Source organism: Lynx rufus, unplaced genomic scaffold (genome assembly GCF_022079265.1).
Source record: "Lynx rufus isolate CCGP_SWC_20201006 ecotype Redwood Valley unplaced genomic scaffold, mLynRuf1.p SCAF_7, whole genome shotgun sequence".
Taxonomy (NCBI): domain Eukaryota; kingdom Metazoa; phylum Chordata; class Mammalia; order Carnivora; family Felidae; genus Lynx; species Lynx rufus.
The window spans coordinates 79,914,408-79,934,320 of record NW_025814889.1 but is presented as its reverse complement, the minus strand read 5'-3'; the positions used below and the strand labels follow the sequence as shown (position 1 = coordinate 79,934,320).

Here is a 19,913-nt window from a genome sequence, read left to right as displayed (position 1 = left end):
GCCCCTCTTGATTCTTACAGCTTCCCAGATCCCCCTTTCCCCTGAAACTTTTCCAGCTGACTACAAGAGCAAGCACTGGTTTCCTAGCCTCTGTCCTCTCACAGCCACCAAGATTTCTGCTATTCCCAGCCTGAAGACACTGTGGCCGACTTACACGGCAGCTTGTATTCATTTTACTCTCTGTCCCTCCTTTCTTCTGTCCTTTATGTCAGGGAGTCTTCAGGTGGCCTATAGTACTTGTGAGTGGCTCCCATGGGCCACAACCCTGTCTTACCCTCTATAGAGAAATATTGGGGAAGATCCTTGTTCTTAGAGGAACTCCCAATCCGATACACAAGGCAGGCCTCGGGACTCAGGCAGGGTTTGGAAAAGTGAGGACAGGGGCGCCTGCCTGGCTCTGTTGGTAGGGCATGCAATTCTGGATCTTGGGGTTGTGAGTTCAAGCCCCACATTGGATGTGGAGATTACACAAAAATAAAAACTTTAGGGACACCTGGGTGGCTCAGTCAGGTAAGTGTCTGACTTTGGCTCAGGTCATGATCTCGCAGTTTGTGAGTTCGAGCCCCGTGTCGGGCTCTGTGCTGACAGCTAAGAGCCTGGAGCCTGCTTCGGATTCTGTGTCTCCCACTCTCTCTGCCCCTCCCCTGCTCGTACTCTGTCTCTGTCTCTGTCTTTCTCAAACAAACATTAAAAAATAACATAAAATCTTTTTTAAAAAATGTAAGGACAGAACCAGGGTTATCTAGATGGTGGTTTCAGTTTCATTTATATATATATATTTTTTATTTTTTAAGTTTATTTTGAGAGAAAGAGAGAGAGAGAATCCCAAGCAGGCTCTCCACTGTCAGTTCAGAGCCTGACCCGGGTATTGAACCCACGAACCGTGAGATCATGCCCTGAGCTGAAATCAAGAATTGGACACTTAACCGACTGAGCCACCCAGGTGTCCCTCATTTTTATTTTGTTAAGGAAGCTCTACCCCCAACGTGGGGCTTGAAATGACAACATGGACCTCATGCTCTACTGACTGAGCCAGCCAGGTGCCTTTTCTGTTTCATTCAGTGTGTTGAAAATGGAGGGAGTAGAACCCAGAGAAGAGGTTAGATTCATGCAGGGTCATTGGGTACAGGACCAGGTTTTAGAGAGCAGAGCTCCTAGGTTGAAGAGCCCATCAGGTGGTTCCTAGAAAGGAAAAGGACTAGGCTTTGGAGAGAGCCAGAGAATGGCATCATTCATGACCCAGGCCAGAAAACCAAGTACCATATTCATCTACCCTTCTCCTTCATCCCCACAACAAGCCGTGAATCCTATCAGTTCTTCCTTCTGGCTCTCTTGAGCTCTGCCCACTTCTCTCCATTCCCACTATCACCACAAACCATCTCCCATCTGGATTTTTTTATAAAGATTTTCTTTTTAAGTAATCTCTACACCCAAAGTGGGTCTCAAACTCACAACCCCATGATCAAGAATCGCATGCTCCACCGACTGACCCAGCCAGGCACCCTCCCACCTGGATTTTGGCAACAGCCTCCTATTGAATGCTATGCCCCTAGTCCTCCCACTCTCATCCATTCTCCACCCTAGAGCTAGAATGATCTTTCTAAAGCACAAATCTAAAATGCAAGAGCTTCGGGGGGCCTGGCTGGCTCAGTCAGTGGAGCATTCAACTTTTGATCTTGGGGTTGTGAATTGGAGCCCCACATTGGGTGTAGAGATTACTTAAAAATAAAAATAAAATAATAAAAACAAATGCAAGAGCTTCTCACTCTTTTGTTTAAATGACTCCTTATTGGGGCACCTGGATGGCTCAGTCGGTTAAGCATCCAACTTTGGCTGAGGTCATGGTCTCGCAGTTCATGAGTTCAAGCCCTGCGTCGGGCTCTGTGCTGACAGCTCGGAGCCTGGAGCCTGCTTTGGATTCTGTGTCTTCCTCTCTCTCTCTGCCCCTCCCCACTCACGCTGTGTGTGTGTGTGTGTGTGTGTGTGTGTCAAAAATAAACAAACATTAAAAATAATAAATAAATAAATAAATAAATAAATAAATAAAAACAATTCCTTGCTGCTTCCTGAATAAAATCCACATGTCTTAGCTTGATGCTCAAGATCCTTCAAGACCTAGCCATTAACAACCAGTCTCGCCTCTCTGCACCCTCCTACACTCAAAGCTGTTCATTCTGGCCACACTGAATTACTTGCCCTTTGTGGAAGAGACCATGTAATCCCTCACTTCGAAGACATTATATTTACTGCTCCTTCTCTATGGAACATCCTTCTATTCCCTCCCTATGCAGGTCCTCCTTGTGGGTCTTAAATGTGACCTCCTGGAAGTCTTCCTTGACTACCAGTACTCAGGATTGGGATGCATGTCCTCCCTATGCATGTCCTCCCTATGTCCTCCCTCAGGACTGGGATGCATGTCCTCATTTCCATAGTGTCCAATGCTTACCCCTCTTACAATACTATCACACTGCGTTGAAATTATTTGCTGTATTTTTTTAAGTTTATTTCTTTGTTTTGAGAGAGAGAGAGGTCATGCACATGTGTTTGAGCAGGGGAGGGGCAGAGAGGGAGAAAGAGAGAGACAGAGAGAGAGAATCCCAAGCAGAGCTCAGAGGCTGACTTGGGGCTCAGTCTCAGGAACCATGAGATCATGACCTGAGCCAAAATCAAGAGCCAGATGCTTCACCGACTGAGCCACCCAGGTGCCCCAAAATGATTTGCCTTTTAATTCTCTGTATTCCCTGATAGACTCTCAATTTTTTTAAAAACAAAATTTTTTTAACATTTATTTATTTAGTTTGAGAGAGAGCACAAGCAGGAAAGGGACAGAGAGAGAGGGAGACACAGAATCCGAAGCAGGCTCCAGACTCTGTGCTGTCAGCACAGAGCCCGACGCGGGGCTCAAACCCACAAACTGTGAGGTCATGACCTGATCTGAAGTCGAACGCTTAACTGCTTAACCAACGGAGCCACCCAGGCACCCCTAAACTATAAACTTTTTAAGGGCAAGGACTCTATATTATTCACTGTTCAATCATTCATAGAATTTCTGCTGAGAGCCTACTGTATTCCAGACACTATTCCAAATGCTGAGGATACAGTGGTAAAGAAGGTCCCTGGTCCAGTGGGGTTTATCTTCTAACAGGAAAAAAAAAAAGAAGAATATTAATAATATACTATGATAAGTGCTAAAAAGAAAAATAAAGGAAGAAAGGAGTTAGAGAGAAAGTAGTGACTATTTAGATGGGGTGGTCAGGAAAGGCCTTATAAGGTGGTGCTCTTTGAGGGGAGACCTAAATAAAATGAGAGAGTGTATGATCGGGGACAAGAATGTTCTGGGCATAGGAAATAGCAAAGGGCTGGAGTGGGAACAAGCTGGTATGTCTGAGAATCAGTAGGAACAAGCTGAACCCTGGAATTTTTTCTATGAGCCCTGGAAAACTATTGGGAGGTTTTAAGTTGCATTATCTGATCTACATTTTAAAAGATCACTTTAGTTATTTACTGTGTGGAGAGTAGATTGGGGCAAAACCAGTTGGAACCTGGGAGACCAGCTAGGAACCTATTGTAGTGGTCCAGCAAGAGCTGTCAGTGGCTTGGACCCCACTAGATTTTGGAAGTGGTAAGGAATGAGCAAATGTGGGATATATTTGTATTCTCACGATCCAGCATGATGTCTGGCTACACATTCAATAAATATTTGATGAATGAATTAAGAATTAATTAATCCAACTAAATGAGGACTCTGAGCTGGAACTGAAACCATCCATCCTTTAAGCCTTTACTAAAATGCCAAGCCCTCTACAAACTGGAAGCAGATAGCGGCCACTGACAAAAGACCAGTACTAGGCTATACGTATTTTGTTAATTCCTAAAAATCAATAGGGAGATGACAAATATCCCAGTAGGAAAATGGGCAAAGGACATACATGAATAGGCATTTCACAGAAGAAGAAACATGAGTGGTCAATAAATATATGAAAAGATGCTCAACCTCATTAATAATCAGGCAAGTATAAATTTAAACCACTGTGAAATATCATTTTATATCCAACAGATTAGCTAAATACCAAAGTTGGTAAGGATAAGGCAGCAACCAAAACTCAGATGCTTTGGTGGGCATAAATACTGGAAAGCAATTTGACATTATCTGGAAAAGTTCATATCGTACAACCTAACAATTCCCTTTATGCAGAAACTCTTGCTCACATATATCAGGAGACATGTACAGAAATGTTCTGAGCAGTATTGTTTGTAATGGCAAAAAGCTGGAAACACACCTAAATACTCATCAACAGGGGAATTAAGCAAAAAATGAGTGGGTTATTACACATCGATGAAAATGGATGAACTACAGCTATCTACGTCAACGTGGATGAATCTTAGAAAGATAATGTCGAATGAAAAGGATGAGCAAAGGGAGTCTACAAACAATATTATATCATTCTTAGCATGGTAACAAAAATAAAAAGAGGGGAGCCAAAATAAACAATATATGGCACAAATATGAAGACAAATCTTGCAATGATAAACATAAAATTCGGGGGCTACTATAAGAGAGAGTATGTGGGACCTCTCAGTGGCATTGGTAATAATATTTTTCTTTTCTTTTCTTTTAAATAATCTCTACCCCCAATGTGGGGCTCAAACTCAACCCCAAGATCAAGAGTCACAGGCTCTACTGACTGAGCCAGCCAGGCACCCATGGAAAACAAGGATTTTTGTCTTATTTTGTTCATGTCTATGTTTCAGGCACCTAGCACGGTGCCTGGAACATAGGATATCAATAAATATCTGTTGAGTAAATCCTATATGTTACTTGCATTCTTTCATGTGATTCAAATATTTCATACTTTTTTAAAAGAAAAAAAACCTATTTTAATCATGGTGTCCCCTTGCTCATTCTAGCTGGAACTCATACTGCCTCCTCAACATCGGTTCCCCAAATAACCTATTAAATCTTGTTGCATATCATAGCTATATGTGCATATGTCTTATTGATTACAGATTTATGAAGACAATTTTTTGTCTTAAAAAAATTTTTTAGCTTTTATGCAGTTTTGGGAGAGAGAGAGAGAGACAGAGAGACAGAGTGTGAGCAGGGGAGGGGCAGAGAGAGAGAAAGAGACACAGAATTGGAAGTGGGCTCCAGGCTCCAAGCTGTCAGCACAAAACTCGAAGTGGGGCTCATACTCACAAACGGTGAGATCATGACCTGAGCCGAACTTGGCCGCTTAGCTGACTGAGCCACCAGGCACCCCCTCTTTATTTTTATTTTTGTTCCCATTATTTTTGTTCCCATTCACACTGTTTTTATTCCCATTCGCATTTGTTTTATTCCCACTCACACCACGAAGCACAATACCTTTCACGTAGTAGATGCTCAGTAAACATTGATTGCTTATTTGAAGTCACAGGAGACAAGGGCAACCCAGAAAGGACAAAGCTATGCTATTTACATTTAAAGCTGAAAAAAGAACTTAATTATCATCTAGGGCTCTCCCGCACGTTTCAGCTGAGAAAGCTGAAGTCCAGAGAGGTGAAGTGATTTTTCTCAAAGTTATATGACTAATTAGTAGTATTACAAAATTTAGATTCAGATCTCTGGTTTGTGTCCTTAGCTGTTCACATTATATCACAGTGACTTTTATTTTGTTTTGTCTGTGTGTGTTCCTTGGCTTAGGAGCCACCAGACGGCAAGCACCAAATCTATGTTTACATAGATACTTAATCATGGCTTCTAGATAACTATGTAGAACCTGTACAAATTCATCGTACAAATTCAACGGAACTTCAAAATTTGTTTGGCTGTCCTTCTGCACCCACTGTCCCACTGGCCCCTCCCTCAGAAGCCCGGATACTACTGATTCTTTCCCTCCTTCCATCTATTGTTTTCTTCCTCCACGAATAGGGAGGTTTACTGATGGCTTACCACCTGCTATCCTGGGGAACTGATTTGGCATGAGAAAATAGGAAATCCATCAGTCAGCACCCACTGGCCCCGGGAGCTTGAAATTAACAATCGCAAATAGGGTTCAAGACTTAAGAATAGTCCTTGTTGGGGGGGCACCTGGGTGGCTTAACAGATTAAATGTCTTGACTTTGGCTCAGGTTATTATCTCACAGTTCATGGGTTCAAGCACAGCGTCGGGCTCTGTGCTGACAGTTCAGAGCCTGGAGCCTGCTTCGGATTCTGTGTCTCCCTCTCTCTTTGTGCTCTGCCTCCCTCTGTCTCTCAAAAACAAGTAAAGGTTAAAAATAAATAAATAAAAAGAATAGTCCTTGTTGGGGGTGCCTGGGTTGCTCAGTCAAGAATAGCATGCAACTCTTGGTCTTGGGCTTGTGAATAATCTCCACACTGGATGTAGAGATTACTAAAAAAAAATAAACTAAAAACAAACAAAACAAAATAAAACAAAAAAACCAAAGAATAGTCCTGATTGGTAATACAAAGGTAGCCCTTTCAACTTGTACAAAAGTGCCTGTTTAACAGAATGAAAGAATATCCTAGAAAGCTAACACTGGAGAGAGCTTCAGAAACTACCTACTTTGCTCCCTGATTTTTCCAAGTGAGGAAATTAGAGTTTTGAGAGATGAAGTAACTTGCAAAGTTATTCAGCTAGTTAGTGGTAAGGCTGGGACTAGACTCCCAGTCTCCTGCTCCCAAGACAGCTGTTCTTTCTGTGCCACGTGCTGGTGACATGTGCATCTAGCAACACGCATCATAAAGTAGCCTCATCCTAGCCTTCAGAAGCGAAAAATAAATTATTCAAACACTTCCTCTTCTCTCTGGCAATTTTTTTTCTTTGCATTTCTCTGTGTCCTACTCTCTCTCTCTTTTTATCCGTCTTATGCTTCTCTCTGTGAATCTATCTTTCTGTTTGGGGTTTCAAACTGAACTGTGGCATGCCTTGCGAGATCCTTTTGATTTTTCTTCTCGGAGCTATTGTGTTTCCCGTCCGTCCGAAGGCAAACATGCATAAGCCAATCAAGACTCGTTCTTGGTGACCTTTGTGGAAAAGAACACCCAGAATTTCCATGTGAGAGGTGCTGGACCTCCCTCCTAGCCTAGCTAGTCAATTAAAATGAGTCTCTGGCCCCCCTGAGGGCTGTTAACCAATCCTAAGAAAGAAAAGATCAATCTCATTTTTTCGTCACCACTGTGCAGGGAGGCTGCTAACCAGTCAGAATGTGCCACTAACAGTCATTAGAAAAACTGGCCAATCAGGCCAACCTTGTTACATGGTCTGGTAGGAAAAGAAAGGGATTGATTGGAAAGGATAGTCTGGCTCCACACCCTTTCCTTCCTGGATCCTAGTTTTCCCTCACTGAAGTGGAGGAAGGACCCTTTCCCAAGCCCTGGATTAAGAAGATTCCTCGACCTTCGCTAACGTTCTCTTTTGTGGTCTTCAAATTCACTCTTCCCTCACGTAGCTCAACCATTTTACATAGTCTGTTTCCCTACTGATTGCATTTCTGACTTCAGGCCTGGTAGCAATAGCCTCCCGAATACTTGGCCCTCCCCACGGATCTCTCCATCCACCTACCTGTCAAATAACTTGTTTTGCATGATTTATGAGGGTGGAAAAGTTCAGTTAGTGATAAGTTGAGTCTCAGGAGATATCATTGAAGGGACCTTGCAATCGAGTCTCCAGGGAGCAGTGCAGAATTGAGTTGCAATGCTCCCAACTCTAATGATAATAACAATAACTATTATTATTATTACTATCATGTATTGACCTCTTACTGAGTTCCAAGCACCTTGCTAAAAGCTTCACATCTATTATCCCAATATTTGCTCTGGGGTAAGCACTATTATTATTCCAAATCTGCAGAGGAGGAAATCGATTTAGAGGGGTTAAACAGCTTGCCCAAGATCACAGTGGCTTGGAAACCCAGGTTTGCGTGAATCCAGAGCCCACCACTGAACGAGGGTAGGGGAGAATTAAACATTGCAGGCTCTAACAGCTTGCGGGAGGAGCCAGCTTAGGTTCCTCGTGGGCCCCTTGGTCCCAATCCCGCTTTGGGATTGTCGGCGATATCCGAGAAGGGTCTGAATTGTCGCAACAAACAGCTGCAACAACCGTTCGGTGGTGGCGGCTCCTGAGGACCGAGGACTTTTTGCCTGGGAGGCTGTGAAGCTGAGAGCTGAAAGGAATTCAGGATGGGCGGGGGGGCGGGGGGTGTCTGGGGACTTCAGGGGAGATCCTGGCCGGCCCGGCTTCCCTCTCTGCTCGCAGCATCTGACACCGTGCCTGGCACCAATTGGTACTTGGTAAATACCTGTTGATTGACTCCCAACGATCCCCAGCTCCATTCTTCACCTACCCCCACCCCCTTTCCACCCCGAGTCAACAACTGGAACGGAAGGGATATTGGGGAATCGCAGGGCAACCAGGGAGAATCCTCGCCCGAGCTGGAATCGTGGATTTAGGAAAGGCGGGAAGTCCCCCACCCTTCTCTCCTCGCCCGCGTCTCCGATTTCTCCCCACTCTTTCCCCTCCCTTTCAGGAGCTCAGGGCCATAAAAATGCAGATGGAGGATCGGTGTGAAATAACGGGCCCATATAAATCCCTCTGCCGCCCGCCTGCAAGATGGATTGGCCGCATTGAAATTCCTCCGCGAGGATAATTAAACTCGGGGCCTCATCCGGGCAAAATTACATTCCTGTAATGGCGTCGCTCGGGGTCCCGGGAAATTGCTCCGTGGGCTTTCAGCGGCGGTTTTTATCGCCGGCCGGGGTGTGCCTGGCTGCGGCTCGCCTCTCCTCCGGGACCGTAAAGCTGCTGCCGTGATTTATCCTCCCCTTCTCCCAAATCCGATTAAATGGAGGAGCTCGGGGCCGGGGCGCCGCGGGGCCCGGGAGCCGGGAGGGGGCGGCGGGAAGGACGGGGCCAAGGAGGGGAGGACAAACGGCCCCTCAGAGGGTGGCGGATTTGGCTTTATTTACAGCCGCGGCTCTCTTTTTATTTTTTATTTTTTATGGGGGTTTGGTGAGCTTTCCCCGTCCTTCTCGTGCTGCATTCAAGCGCGATGCCTGGGTAGCTGGGGTTTGGGCATGAGGAAAAGTGGGTAGGCCCTGCTGCCCTCCTTCCAAGGGGGCTGCTCAGAACCTGTCTCCCGAGACCAGACCAAGAGGCCTAGAAGAAGGGATGAGGGCCGGAGCTTCCTCCCACCCCCCCCCCCAATTTATTTTGGAAAGGAAGAGCAAAAGGGCACGAGGGAGAAGTGGAGAGGCTTCCATGAGAGCGCCTCATGGGGAACTGCTTAACTCCCACGGATGGAGCCTGGGCAGAGGCCCGGGCATGCCTGCAGTGACCTCACAGCCTCACTACAGGTCCCTGGTGCCTACTATTCCTTGACTGTCTCAGGACTCCGGAGAGAAGGCTTAGTGTCAGGACGCCTGAGTCACAATCATCATTAGCCCCTATCTTCTGGTTCGATGACGCTGGTTTCCTCACGGCTGATCGCTAGAATAAGAAAGACAGAGAGGAAAATAAAGGCGGGGCCGCCACAGGCAGCTGGGGCACTTTGCTGACTATTCGCCCACGGAACGGGTTTCCCATCCATAAAGTCAGGGTCCCTGGGCGACAGAAGACAGGAGTCCCATGACTTCATTTTCCTTCTGCCACATTTGGGCACCGAACCCCAAACCCGGTGTTTGTGATTTAACACTGAATTTCTGGTGTGGGCGGGGCTGACAATGTGACTGCACATGCTGGGTACGGGGACGTGAGTCCCAAGATCCCAAACGCCGAGCCGACCAAACCGCCGGCCACGTTACAGATCCGTTTCCACTGCAGTTGTCCTCATTTCTGTAGAGGGTCGGCTCCGCCTGCAGTTTCTCCTCTCAAACACCAGGTGGAGCGACTGGCCGAATGCGGCCACAAAGCTGGCAGGCGGCGCTGTGGAGCCTGGGCCGACCCTCAACGCTGCGATTTTTCTATCCTTAGAAGAACGACTCGTTGGTTCAGGCCGCGCCTGCGCCGAGCCTTCCTTTCGCTCTTCCCGCCCTCCCCCCGCCCCTCTCTGTCTTCTGTGCACTGGGAGCAGGTAAGGCCTTGGGCCCTCGCGCCCGCGATGCGCCGCGCACGCGCGCGGGACACCCCACCGCGCACGAGTCCATTGAGGTCCTTACCTTGCATGCTCCCACCCTGGCCCTGACGCCCTCCCTTGGGCCTGGTACTCCCGCGCCTTAGGGCTGCCCCTTCCGCGTGCCGTGACCTCCAACCGCGCGGGCCTGGCGCCATCTTGGATGTCTCGTGGGAGGGGGGAGGGAAGACCGCCTTGGAGCCGGTGAAAGTCCAATCCCAGAGGGCTCGTTTTCACCTTTTCCTCTCGACCCTTGCAGACGCTCTTGTCTCACCCTCTAGACTGTTCAGAGTTGTCACAAACCTCCGGCTCTCTCCTCCTTTTTATTGCTTTCCCTTCGCTTTCTGACTCGTTCCATTCTTACCCAGCAACTGCAAGACTTGGCCCCAGGACTTCAGATGCCACGAGCAATGGAGAGAGCAGATAGTCTGTTTTAAAAGTAAACGTGAACGTGGTAGAACAAAACAGCCAAAACACCTTCTCCGTTCAGGCTGTGTCCTGGGGAGACCTATGGCAGGAAAGAGGCCGGTTTCTTTGAAACCATTGGCTGTCTCCCAGTTTCTCCTCCTTCCACTCCAGTGAAGTTGGAGGAAACAGAAGTGGTGGGCTAATAGCGAGGTTTTCTGTTAGAGGCAGCAGGCCCAAGAGAGTCGTGTGGGGCAGCCTGGGATAGTCTTCACCGGCCAGCTTTCCTGTCAAGGGTCTACCAAGAGTCCCCTGGCCCTGCTCTCAAGAGGAAAAGAAGGTTTAAGGAAGGGAATGGGTAAGTCAGCAGCCCCCTAATTCGGCTGATCTACACGAAGGAATAAACTCATGATGATGTAGGCCCGCTGATTCTGGATGAGGCTGTGGTCCGAGGTGTCCTAAGCTAACAGGTCCAGACTTGCCTGGTTAGGTGGCCAGTGGAGGCATCCGTACTTTGCGCAGGGCTCCCTTAATTGCCACCTTTTGTTGTGGACTTGTAACACGTCAGCACTACTTTCCGCTGTTTACACGTTATTTAATTTAACCCCCCCCAGCTATATTTTATGAATGATAATATTGAGGTTTAATTGCCTTGGGGAAAAAAAACTATTTACTTGTTTATTATTTTTTAAGTAAGCTCTATGCCCCACTTGGGGCTTGAACTCAGGACTCAGGAATCACATGCCCTATTGACTGAACCAGCCAGGTGCTTTACTCCTTTTCTTTTCTTTTCTTTTCTTTTCTTTTCTTTTCTTTTCTTTTCTTTTCTTTTCTTTTCTAGTTTATTTTTTTGAGAGAGAGGGAGAGAGAATCTCAAGCAGGCTCCATGCCGTCAGCTCAGAGCCTGATGTGGGCCTGGATCTCACCAACCGCGAGCTCATGACCTGCGCCGAAATCAAGAGTCAGACACTTAAACGGCTGAGCCACCCAGGAGCCCTTCTTTTTTAAAATATTAGGGTAATTTTGGATTTTGACCCAAGAAAACCTTTATAATCTGCAGCAGAATTGGGTTAGAGTTAACTTATGGGCAGTTTAAGACAGGGGACAAGAGTTGAAGGCATGGATTAATCCAAAAGTGACTAAGATTCTGGATTCAGAGGTGTAACCTGGGAAAATATTGAGTACAACTCCTTTAAGGAAGTGTCCTTTAACAGGTTTAAGTAATCCTGAGTATTTCAACTTGTAGCATATTAAGAAGTATTAAGTGTGAGATTTCAAGTCCTGGATCTACCACCACCATCATTTCAGGTCTGATTTTAAGAATGTGCTCTTGGGGTACCTGAGTGGCTCAGTCAGTTAAGCATCAGACTTTGACTCAGGTCATGATCTCATGGTTCATGGGTTCGAGTCCTATGTCGGGCTCTGTGCTGACAGCTCAGAGCCTGGAGCCTGCTTCGGATTCTGTGTCTCCCTCTCTGTCCCTCCCCTGTTTGTGCTCTCTCTCAAAAATAAATGTTACAAAACAAAAACAAAGAAGACTGTGCTCCCGGTGTACCTAAGGATCACTTGAGAAGCTTGTTTGAAATATAGGATACTTGGGCCTTATCACCAGAGAGCTTGTCCAGGAAGGTCTAAAGTGGCACCTGAATATGTATTTTTTTTTGAATATGCATTTTTTAATACATATACCATCCCTGCCTTCAGGTAACTAGTTCACATGAACCTTGAAGAAATTCTTTTTTGTAGGTCTTTAACCCACCCACTCCTCTCTCAGATAATTTCTACTAACTTAGGCACCTACAGGGTGTCAGCTCTGTTTTAGGTCTTCGGCATACAAAATAGAATGCCTCTTAGTGTGATGGTGCAAATGAATACGTTAACAGTCGTGGCTAATTAGAGTAAAGGCAGGATTCTTCCTGGGCCTGCCTCGCCCTGTTAATTAATGTAGGAAATGGAAGTCTTTTGAGGAGTCCAATAACTTCCAGGGATTTCAGTAAAAAGATTTTTGGAGATCCTTCCAGGGTCTTGGCCACCAACAGCTATCTCCCAAGAGTCCTTAAAGGGCAGCAGTTTTAGTCCCAGACAATGAAGTCTTGAGAAGAGTTCCTTTTAGAGAGAGTAAGGAAAATTTAGGCAGAAGACACGGGAACTTCCTCTGACCACAACTCGTGAAGCTGTAGAAATGAATAACAAATCTTAAAGCTGAGACCAGGTGGCTCCTTGTTCAGACTAGGGGGAGTCACTTGATTATAAGGAAATCTTGGAAGCTGTGTGGAGGAATCTTGACTTTAAGGTTTTATTTTTTAAGTTTATTTATTCTGAGAGTGTGTGTGCACGCGGGGATATTGGGGCAGAGAGAAACTCTGACAGTGCAGAGCCTGATGCAAGGGCTCAAACCCATGAACCGTGAGATTGTGACCTAAGAGTCAGACACTTAACTGACTGAGTCAGCCAGGTGTCCCTTGACTTCAGGGTTTTAATTCTGTCTCTGCTGATGACTTGAGGTCATTTACTGTGCTGTTTGGGCCATGTAAATTTAACAGCACCTTTTCTGCTATTAAGGATATCCTTTGGAGCGCCTGGGTGGCACAGTCAGTTAAGCGTCTGACTTCGGCTCAGGTCACGATCTCACAGTTCATGGGTTCGAGCCCCGCGTCAGGCTCTGTGCTGACAGCTCGGAGCCTGGAGCCTGTTCCGGATTCTGTGTCTCCCTTTCTCTCTGTTCCTCCCCCACTCATGCTTTGTCTCTCTCTGTCTCTCAAAAACAAATGTTAAAAAAAAAAAAAAAGATACCCTTTGATGAACAAGGACAATATTTACAGCGCTACTTTTGTAATTCCAGCTCTCCTGCCACAGCCCCTCATCCCCTGAAAATGTATACCTGTGCAAAGTTCGTCTCCTCCCCCTTCTTGGTGAGTGCTTGCCTTTTCTGGGAAAGTTTTTGAAGAGGGGCATCGTGTTTCTTCCTTGCCACACATTGCTCTTCACAGCTGGGTTGAGGGAAGGTCCTTTGCCGCGTTAGCCTGACAGCAGAGAGTGAATGCTTACCAGGCACCCCTGTCTCAGATCCCTTGGAGGCCAGTTAATTCTTTTCATCCAACTATGTTAGAAGAGTGTAAATGAGAATCTCGAGTAAGGTCAAGTTATTCCTATCTTGAAACTCTGTGTGCCTGTAAACTGGAACCCTGCCAGGAATGGTAAGCTTGAAGTAGGTAGCCTAACTTGGACCGAGTACACGCTGTGTTCAGGATCTTGCACTTAGTGTCAGAGTCATACCTGGGAGTTCCCTCCGGAAGCTTCAATTTGGGTGGCAAGTTGAAACACACGGAGATACACGTTGGAAAAATATTTTGACTTAACAAGCAACAGCATGGAAGAATTTATAGATTATTAGATGGTGGAGGCAATTGGTTTATACATCTGTAAGTGAAAAGGAGTGATAATATTATTGGGGGGGGTAACCATTGATTGAGCACCTGAGTTTACCAGTTTGTATACATAATCTCATTTATTCCTCAAATCAGCCCTGAGGTACAGCATTCCAATTTGGTAGAAGAGAAAGCAGGCTTAGAAAGATTTAAGTGACTTGTCCTAAGATCACACAGCTGAAGTAAAGCTAAGATTAGAATCTAGATCTGTCTGATTAAAACCCTGGCTGTTAACTACCATGTTGTCTGCTTTGGTTTAGGGTTAGTCAGAAAAGGCTACGAGAAGGGGTGAATTTTGAACGTGGATCTTTGTGCCTATTTTCCTGAAGGATGTGTCTAGGGAAAAATGCTCCTCTAATCATTGGCTTCCCTCTTATGGGTTGGCCATTACCAAAATATATCTCTCTCACTGAGTGAAGCAAATGCTTCTGAGGCTTAGATTTCTTCCTGTTCTAGAGGCCTGTAAAGGGGTATGGGGAGAGTGGGTAATACCTCATAGCCCAAAAGGAAGTACGTTTCTTCCCTTAAAACAAAGGAGAAGCCTAGGAAGCAAGAGAACTGGTTTGGTTCTTGAGTCTAAAATTTACTGGAAGTAAAGAATGATGGAAGATCAAGAGAATGAATGGGGCATCCACGAAACAACTTGGGGTGGTTCTGAAATTCCTCCACAGCCATCCTTGACCCTCTTGCCCTTGTGTCATTCCCCCTAGGTCAGGAGCACCTCTCAGCTGTTGAGCCGATCACTGTCTGCAGTGGCACTAAAACCACCAGAGACACTGACAGATGAGGTACCTTATAAGGTGGAAATTGTGCCTGTGGTTGGGGGTGAGGGGGGAAGAGGGTTACCTGGCAGCACCAGTAGGGGGAGTGCTGAGGACGATCATCACAGACTAAAGTTAGTGAAGGATCAAGGCCATTGGCTTTAGGTGAGGGTGGAGGACAGTTGATACCACATATGATCTAGTGTTCCAGTTTTTGCCACTGGCAGTGCATGCCCATGTGTGCTGCTGATAACTACCATTATGTGACCTGGTTTACTGACTTCATTTGGTGGCAGTTGGTCCCAGGAAGACCATGATTTCAGGGCACCAAGAACAGGCTAGGTCTTCAGTCTTACACTTCTAGAGCACACCTGAATTTTGAAGGTATTTGATGTCTACCTCTTGCATCAAAGAGTTCTGCTTGGCAGCATGTTAGGGGATTTTCCAGGGAGTTAAAAGTTTTTCTGTTTGGGAGAGAAGCCATGGAATGTGATAGCATAAAGGGTTTAAATGGTACAAAACTTTCTGAAACAAAAAAGGGATTTCTTAAAATGTTTATCCTCTACCTGCATCTTCTTCACAGAGCCTCAGCAGCTGGGCAGCCCCACGTCCCCTGACCTCACTTATTCCTAGCCGCGGTTTCCAAACCAGCTCTGCTTCAAGGGACATCGACACAGCAGCCAAGTTCATTGGGGCTGGGGCTGCCACAGTTGGGGTGGCTGGTTCTGGGGCTGGAATTGGGACTGTGTTTGGGAGCCTCATCATTGGTTATGCCAGGTAAGCTGGGCCCTCAATTGGCTCTCTGTTTCCAGAGGTCTGGGCAGAAATATCTGGGGATCTTGAGCTATATTTCCTATACAGTAGCCACATGAACTTATTTGAGTTCAAATTTTAGTTAACTAGGGGCACCTGGCTGGCTCAGTCAGTAGGACATGTGACTCTTCATCTCAGGTCATGAGTTCGAGCCCCATATTGGGCACAGACGTTACATAAAAATAAATAAAAATTTAATTAACTAAAAGTACACAAAGTTTAAATTTTGTGTACTCATAATGTGGCTAGGTGGCCATGTGTGACTAGTGGCTACCATATTGGAAAATTCCATTGAAAAGCTTTGGTTTAGAGTAGGAGTCAGCAAACTGAGGTGGAGGGCCATATCGAGCCACCGCCTGTTTTTTGTATAGCTGAGCTAAGAATGGGTTTAACATTTTTAAAAGGTCATGAAAAAGAGACCATATGTGACCCACAGCATCTAAAACGTTTACTGTCTAGCTCTTTACGGAGAAAGTTGGCTACCACTGATCTAGAGCCTCAAGTCAGCATTGTGGTTTCTTTACTGTTTTTCCCCATCCCTGGGAATTCCCGCCCCCCGCCACCCCCCCCCATCACTCCTGGGAAAACTGCCTTTGCAGCCAGCCCCACAGTTTCCTGACACTTGGGACTGTTTAGTCCCCACCAACCCCTGGCAACTCACTGTTAGAACTAAATTAATCCTCTAGAGACCTGCAAGTTCTCTTAATGCCTTTGAGGAAATAGGTTTATTTTTTAGGATGTATATGAAACAAGAAGCCTGACTGCTTCTGCATCCACAGTTCTGTTGAAAGCTGGCGTTGCTTTACCTTATCCGTCAAGGCTTCCAGAAGTGACAGAGTAAGGGAAATAGAAATTATATATTGACTTTCAAAGTTGGAAGACTTACCTTTATCCCATTTTGACTCATAATCTAAACCCCACAGACCATTTGTAGGCTTTTTTTTTTTTTTTAAGTTTATTTTGAGAGAGAGAGTATGTGCACACACAAGCAGGGGAGGGACAGAGAGGGAGAGAATCCCATGTGGGCTCCACACCAGCAGCACAGAGCTGGACTCAGGGTTCAGTCCCACCAACCGTGAGATCATGACCGAAATCAAGAGTCAAGACACCCAACCGATTGAGCCACACAGGCACCCCCCCTTCCCCCTGCATTTCTTAAAGCCCAAAATCTTTAACTAGTTTGAAGTGAAAGAAGGTAGTGTGTCCCCTGGCTTTATGGAACACCACTAGAAAAACCCCATTGTAGAGGGTTTTTCTGGTTGTGTTTCATCAGGCCATAGAGTTCTGAAGTATGCCCAAAGACCATCTAAAGAATAAAGAGGAGACCAAACCTTTAAAATCCCCCACTTTTTTAACATTGTAGTTCGGCTTTTGTACATTTTTTTATTGGGGTTCTGCTCCTTCAGGTTTCAGAACACTGCTCTGATAGATTCTGCCACTCTGGGTACCTGTTCCATCCTGGTTGAGCCCTGGATAGTTAAAGGTCCAGGCCCAGAGGCCTTAAGTTAGGCTATGGGTGATCCACTAGAGGAGGTTATGTTTGTACCTGGGCCATGTTAAAGAATTTTGGATTGTCCACTCCCATCACTCAGTCTCTGTAGAGCCCTTGATGGATCCGGCAGGAATTGGGGCCTGATGGTGACACCATGAGAGACTCATTACATAAGATGAGCTTGAGGAGATGAATTTTCCCCGAGCCTACCTTTGATGTTTATCTTTTTCTTTGTGTGGACTAGAAATTCAGTCTTTTCTCCTCCCCTTCTCCCAGGAACCCCTCTCTGAAGCAGCAGCTCTTCTCCTACGCCATTCTGGGCTTTGCCCTCTCGGAGGCCATGGGGCTATTTTGCCTGATGGTGGCCTTTCTCATCCTCTTCGCCATGTGAAGGAGCCGTCTCCACCTCCCATAGGTCTTTTTCCCGTGTCACGTCTGCCCTGTATGTTCCTTTTCCTATACCTCCCCAGGCAGCCTGGGGAAAGTGGTTGGCTCAGGGTTTGACAGAGGGAAGACAAATAAATACTGTATTAATAAGATCTTTTCTTGTGTCTCCTGTGTATATTTGTTCTCCTTAGTTGGCTGAGTGCCTTGGTGAGAGTGTAAGGCCTAGAGGGTGGTGACAGTTCTAAGTTCACCATGAGTCTGGGCTCACTTATTCTTTATTCTTTGTGTCAGGAAAGCTTTATTCAAATTAGCACTCCTTTTTTAATAATTTTCACCGGGGATGGCCTGTTATCTTGGAGGACTGGGTCAGTAGAAACGAACAGCAGTGGCTTAACATTTTGACTAATGGGCTCTCTGTTGCCACTGCTACTATCCTGGCTCAGGGCCTCCTCACCACCCACTTGGTCTATTGCAGTACCTTTTAACTGGCCTTCTGCCTCCAGTCTCTTCCCTCTAGCATTTACTTCTGCCCACCACTGCCAGGTTAATTCTTAAGTATAAGAGTAGTTTTTGTCATTTACCAATTCAATAACAGTCTGCCCTCAGCTTTCTTGGCTTTATCTTTTATTATTCCCATACTCTACCCAAAGTGGTATTGTCATTTTTTAAATACTTTCCCTCTTTCCTGTCCTTATCTTCACGCCTTGCCCTTTGGCCATCTCTGCTTTCTTTTTCCTGAATCTTTGCTCACTTTCCTCTTTTTCAAACTCCCTGTTGTCTTTAAAGACTGAGTTTAAATGCTACCTCTTACTCCATGAAACTTTCATCTGGTTTCCATCTACCATCAGTCAAATGAGCATTAACTCAAATAAAGGACTGTAGATCATGTTGTATCCTTTATAATGCTTAGGGTCTGTGTAAATTGTGGATTTGCTATGTACGTGTGTGTCCTTTATCTTCCAAGTTAGACTATTGGTTTTTTTAAGGGACTATGTCATGTTCATTTTGTATCCCTAATAGTATTTAGCATGATGTATCTCAGCAATATATTTTTTTTAATGTTTGTTTATTTTTGAGAGAGAGCACAAGCGAGGGAGAGGCAGAGGAAGAGGGAGACAAAATCTGAAGCAGGCTCCAAGCTCTTGAGCTGTCAGCGTAGAGCCCAATGCAGGGATTGAACTCATGTGAGATCATGACCTGCGCCAAAGTCAAATGCATAGCGGACTGAGTCACCCAGGCACCCCTCTCAGTAATATCTTTGTCAAATTTTTTACTTGGTCATCTCACCCATCCACCTCACTTCAAAAATGAGGAAACTGAGACTTTGAAAAATCAAAGGATTCTCAGGAACATTCAGTAGCTGAGCTGGAGCTAGAGCAAGGATCACATCTTCTAATCAGGGTGTCAGACTACCATACTCAATCTTGTGGGACTCCCCAAGCCCAGTGTTGCCAGTGACTTATTTTCCCAAGCATGAAGGAAAGGGCAGAATAAGCAAAGTAAACCTTTTCCCTTAAAAATCCCCTCAAGAGGGACTTTGGACAGTGAGGTTAGTAAAAAGTAATGAATTGTATTTTTTTTAACATTTATTTTTGAGAGACAGCATGAGCAGGGGAGGGGCAGAGAGAGAGACACACACACACGCAGAATCTGAAGCAGGCTTCAGGCTCCGAGCTGTCAGCACAGAGCCTGGCATAGGGCTCAAACTCACCGCGAGTTCATGACCTGAGCTGAAGTCGGACGCTCAACCAACTGAGCCACCCAGGTGCCCCAAGAATTGTATTTTCTAAAGGCTGGATACACTTTTAGATACACAACGCACGCTTCAAGTAACTGGGTTAAAGTCCTTTCGTGATAATGTGAATGACCACAACAGTTTTTCTTTTGGTTTAATTGAGGACTATAAAATTAAAGCCCAGGGTAGAGACTTAACCCAAGAGTAAACATTCTCAGAAAGCAGGTCATCCAAAATCTTTCACCCTTGTACTTTTGCTGTTGTGATCAAGGGTTGAGAGGGATCCTATCCACGGTTTGCTTCTAGATTTCTATGCTGTTCCCAGCTAAGTGTATTGTGAGCTGTGGGGCTCTAAGTGGGGCTTTCACCAGAACAGCTCGAGCCAAGAGTAGGTGGAAAGTATCTACATATTTTGAGATGAGGAATAGACCTCTCTTTTGGTCTTGAATTTGTATGTCTGGTCGGTCCGCTGCCCATCCCCTTTCTGAGTCATCCAGTATCCTGTTTTCTTTCTCTCCTTGGCCCTTTCTTTGGGATGGATTCTAGCTAATCCCTTATCAGCTTAGGTGCTTGGAGAACTCAAGGTTTAGTGGCCTTGTGTTTTTGTTCTCGCTGAGGTGAATGATGAGATGGTGTTGCAAGAAGCTTGGAAGCAAATTTCTTCGGGAGGAGTCAAGGCAACCTCTCTCTTTCAAGCCCCAGGAGACAATTTGCTGGCAGCCAAAGCTACTAATAACCTGGAGAAGAGGAGTGCTATGTTTCAGTAGAGGGTCCAAGAGCAAATTTCCTAGAGATCTTTC

General features: G+C 45.7%; 1 protein-coding gene across 1 annotated transcript; it reads left to right on the top strand.

Moving 5' to 3' along the window:
• Positions 1–8,672: 8,672 nt before the first annotated feature.
• ATP5MC2 (ATP synthase membrane subunit c locus 2) lies at positions 8,673–17,530 on the top strand. Its single transcript, XM_047066361.1, has 6 exons — positions 8,673–8,791; positions 9,862–10,053; positions 13,340–13,409; positions 14,636–14,713; positions 15,270–15,463; positions 17,268–17,530. The coding sequence occupies exons 1-6, from the start codon at positions 8,673–8,675 to the stop codon at positions 17,380–17,382; spliced, it is 768 nt and encodes a 255-aa protein (XP_046922317.1). The 3' UTR covers positions 17,383–17,530.
• The last annotated feature ends 2,383 nt before the right edge of the window (positions 17,531–19,913 follow it).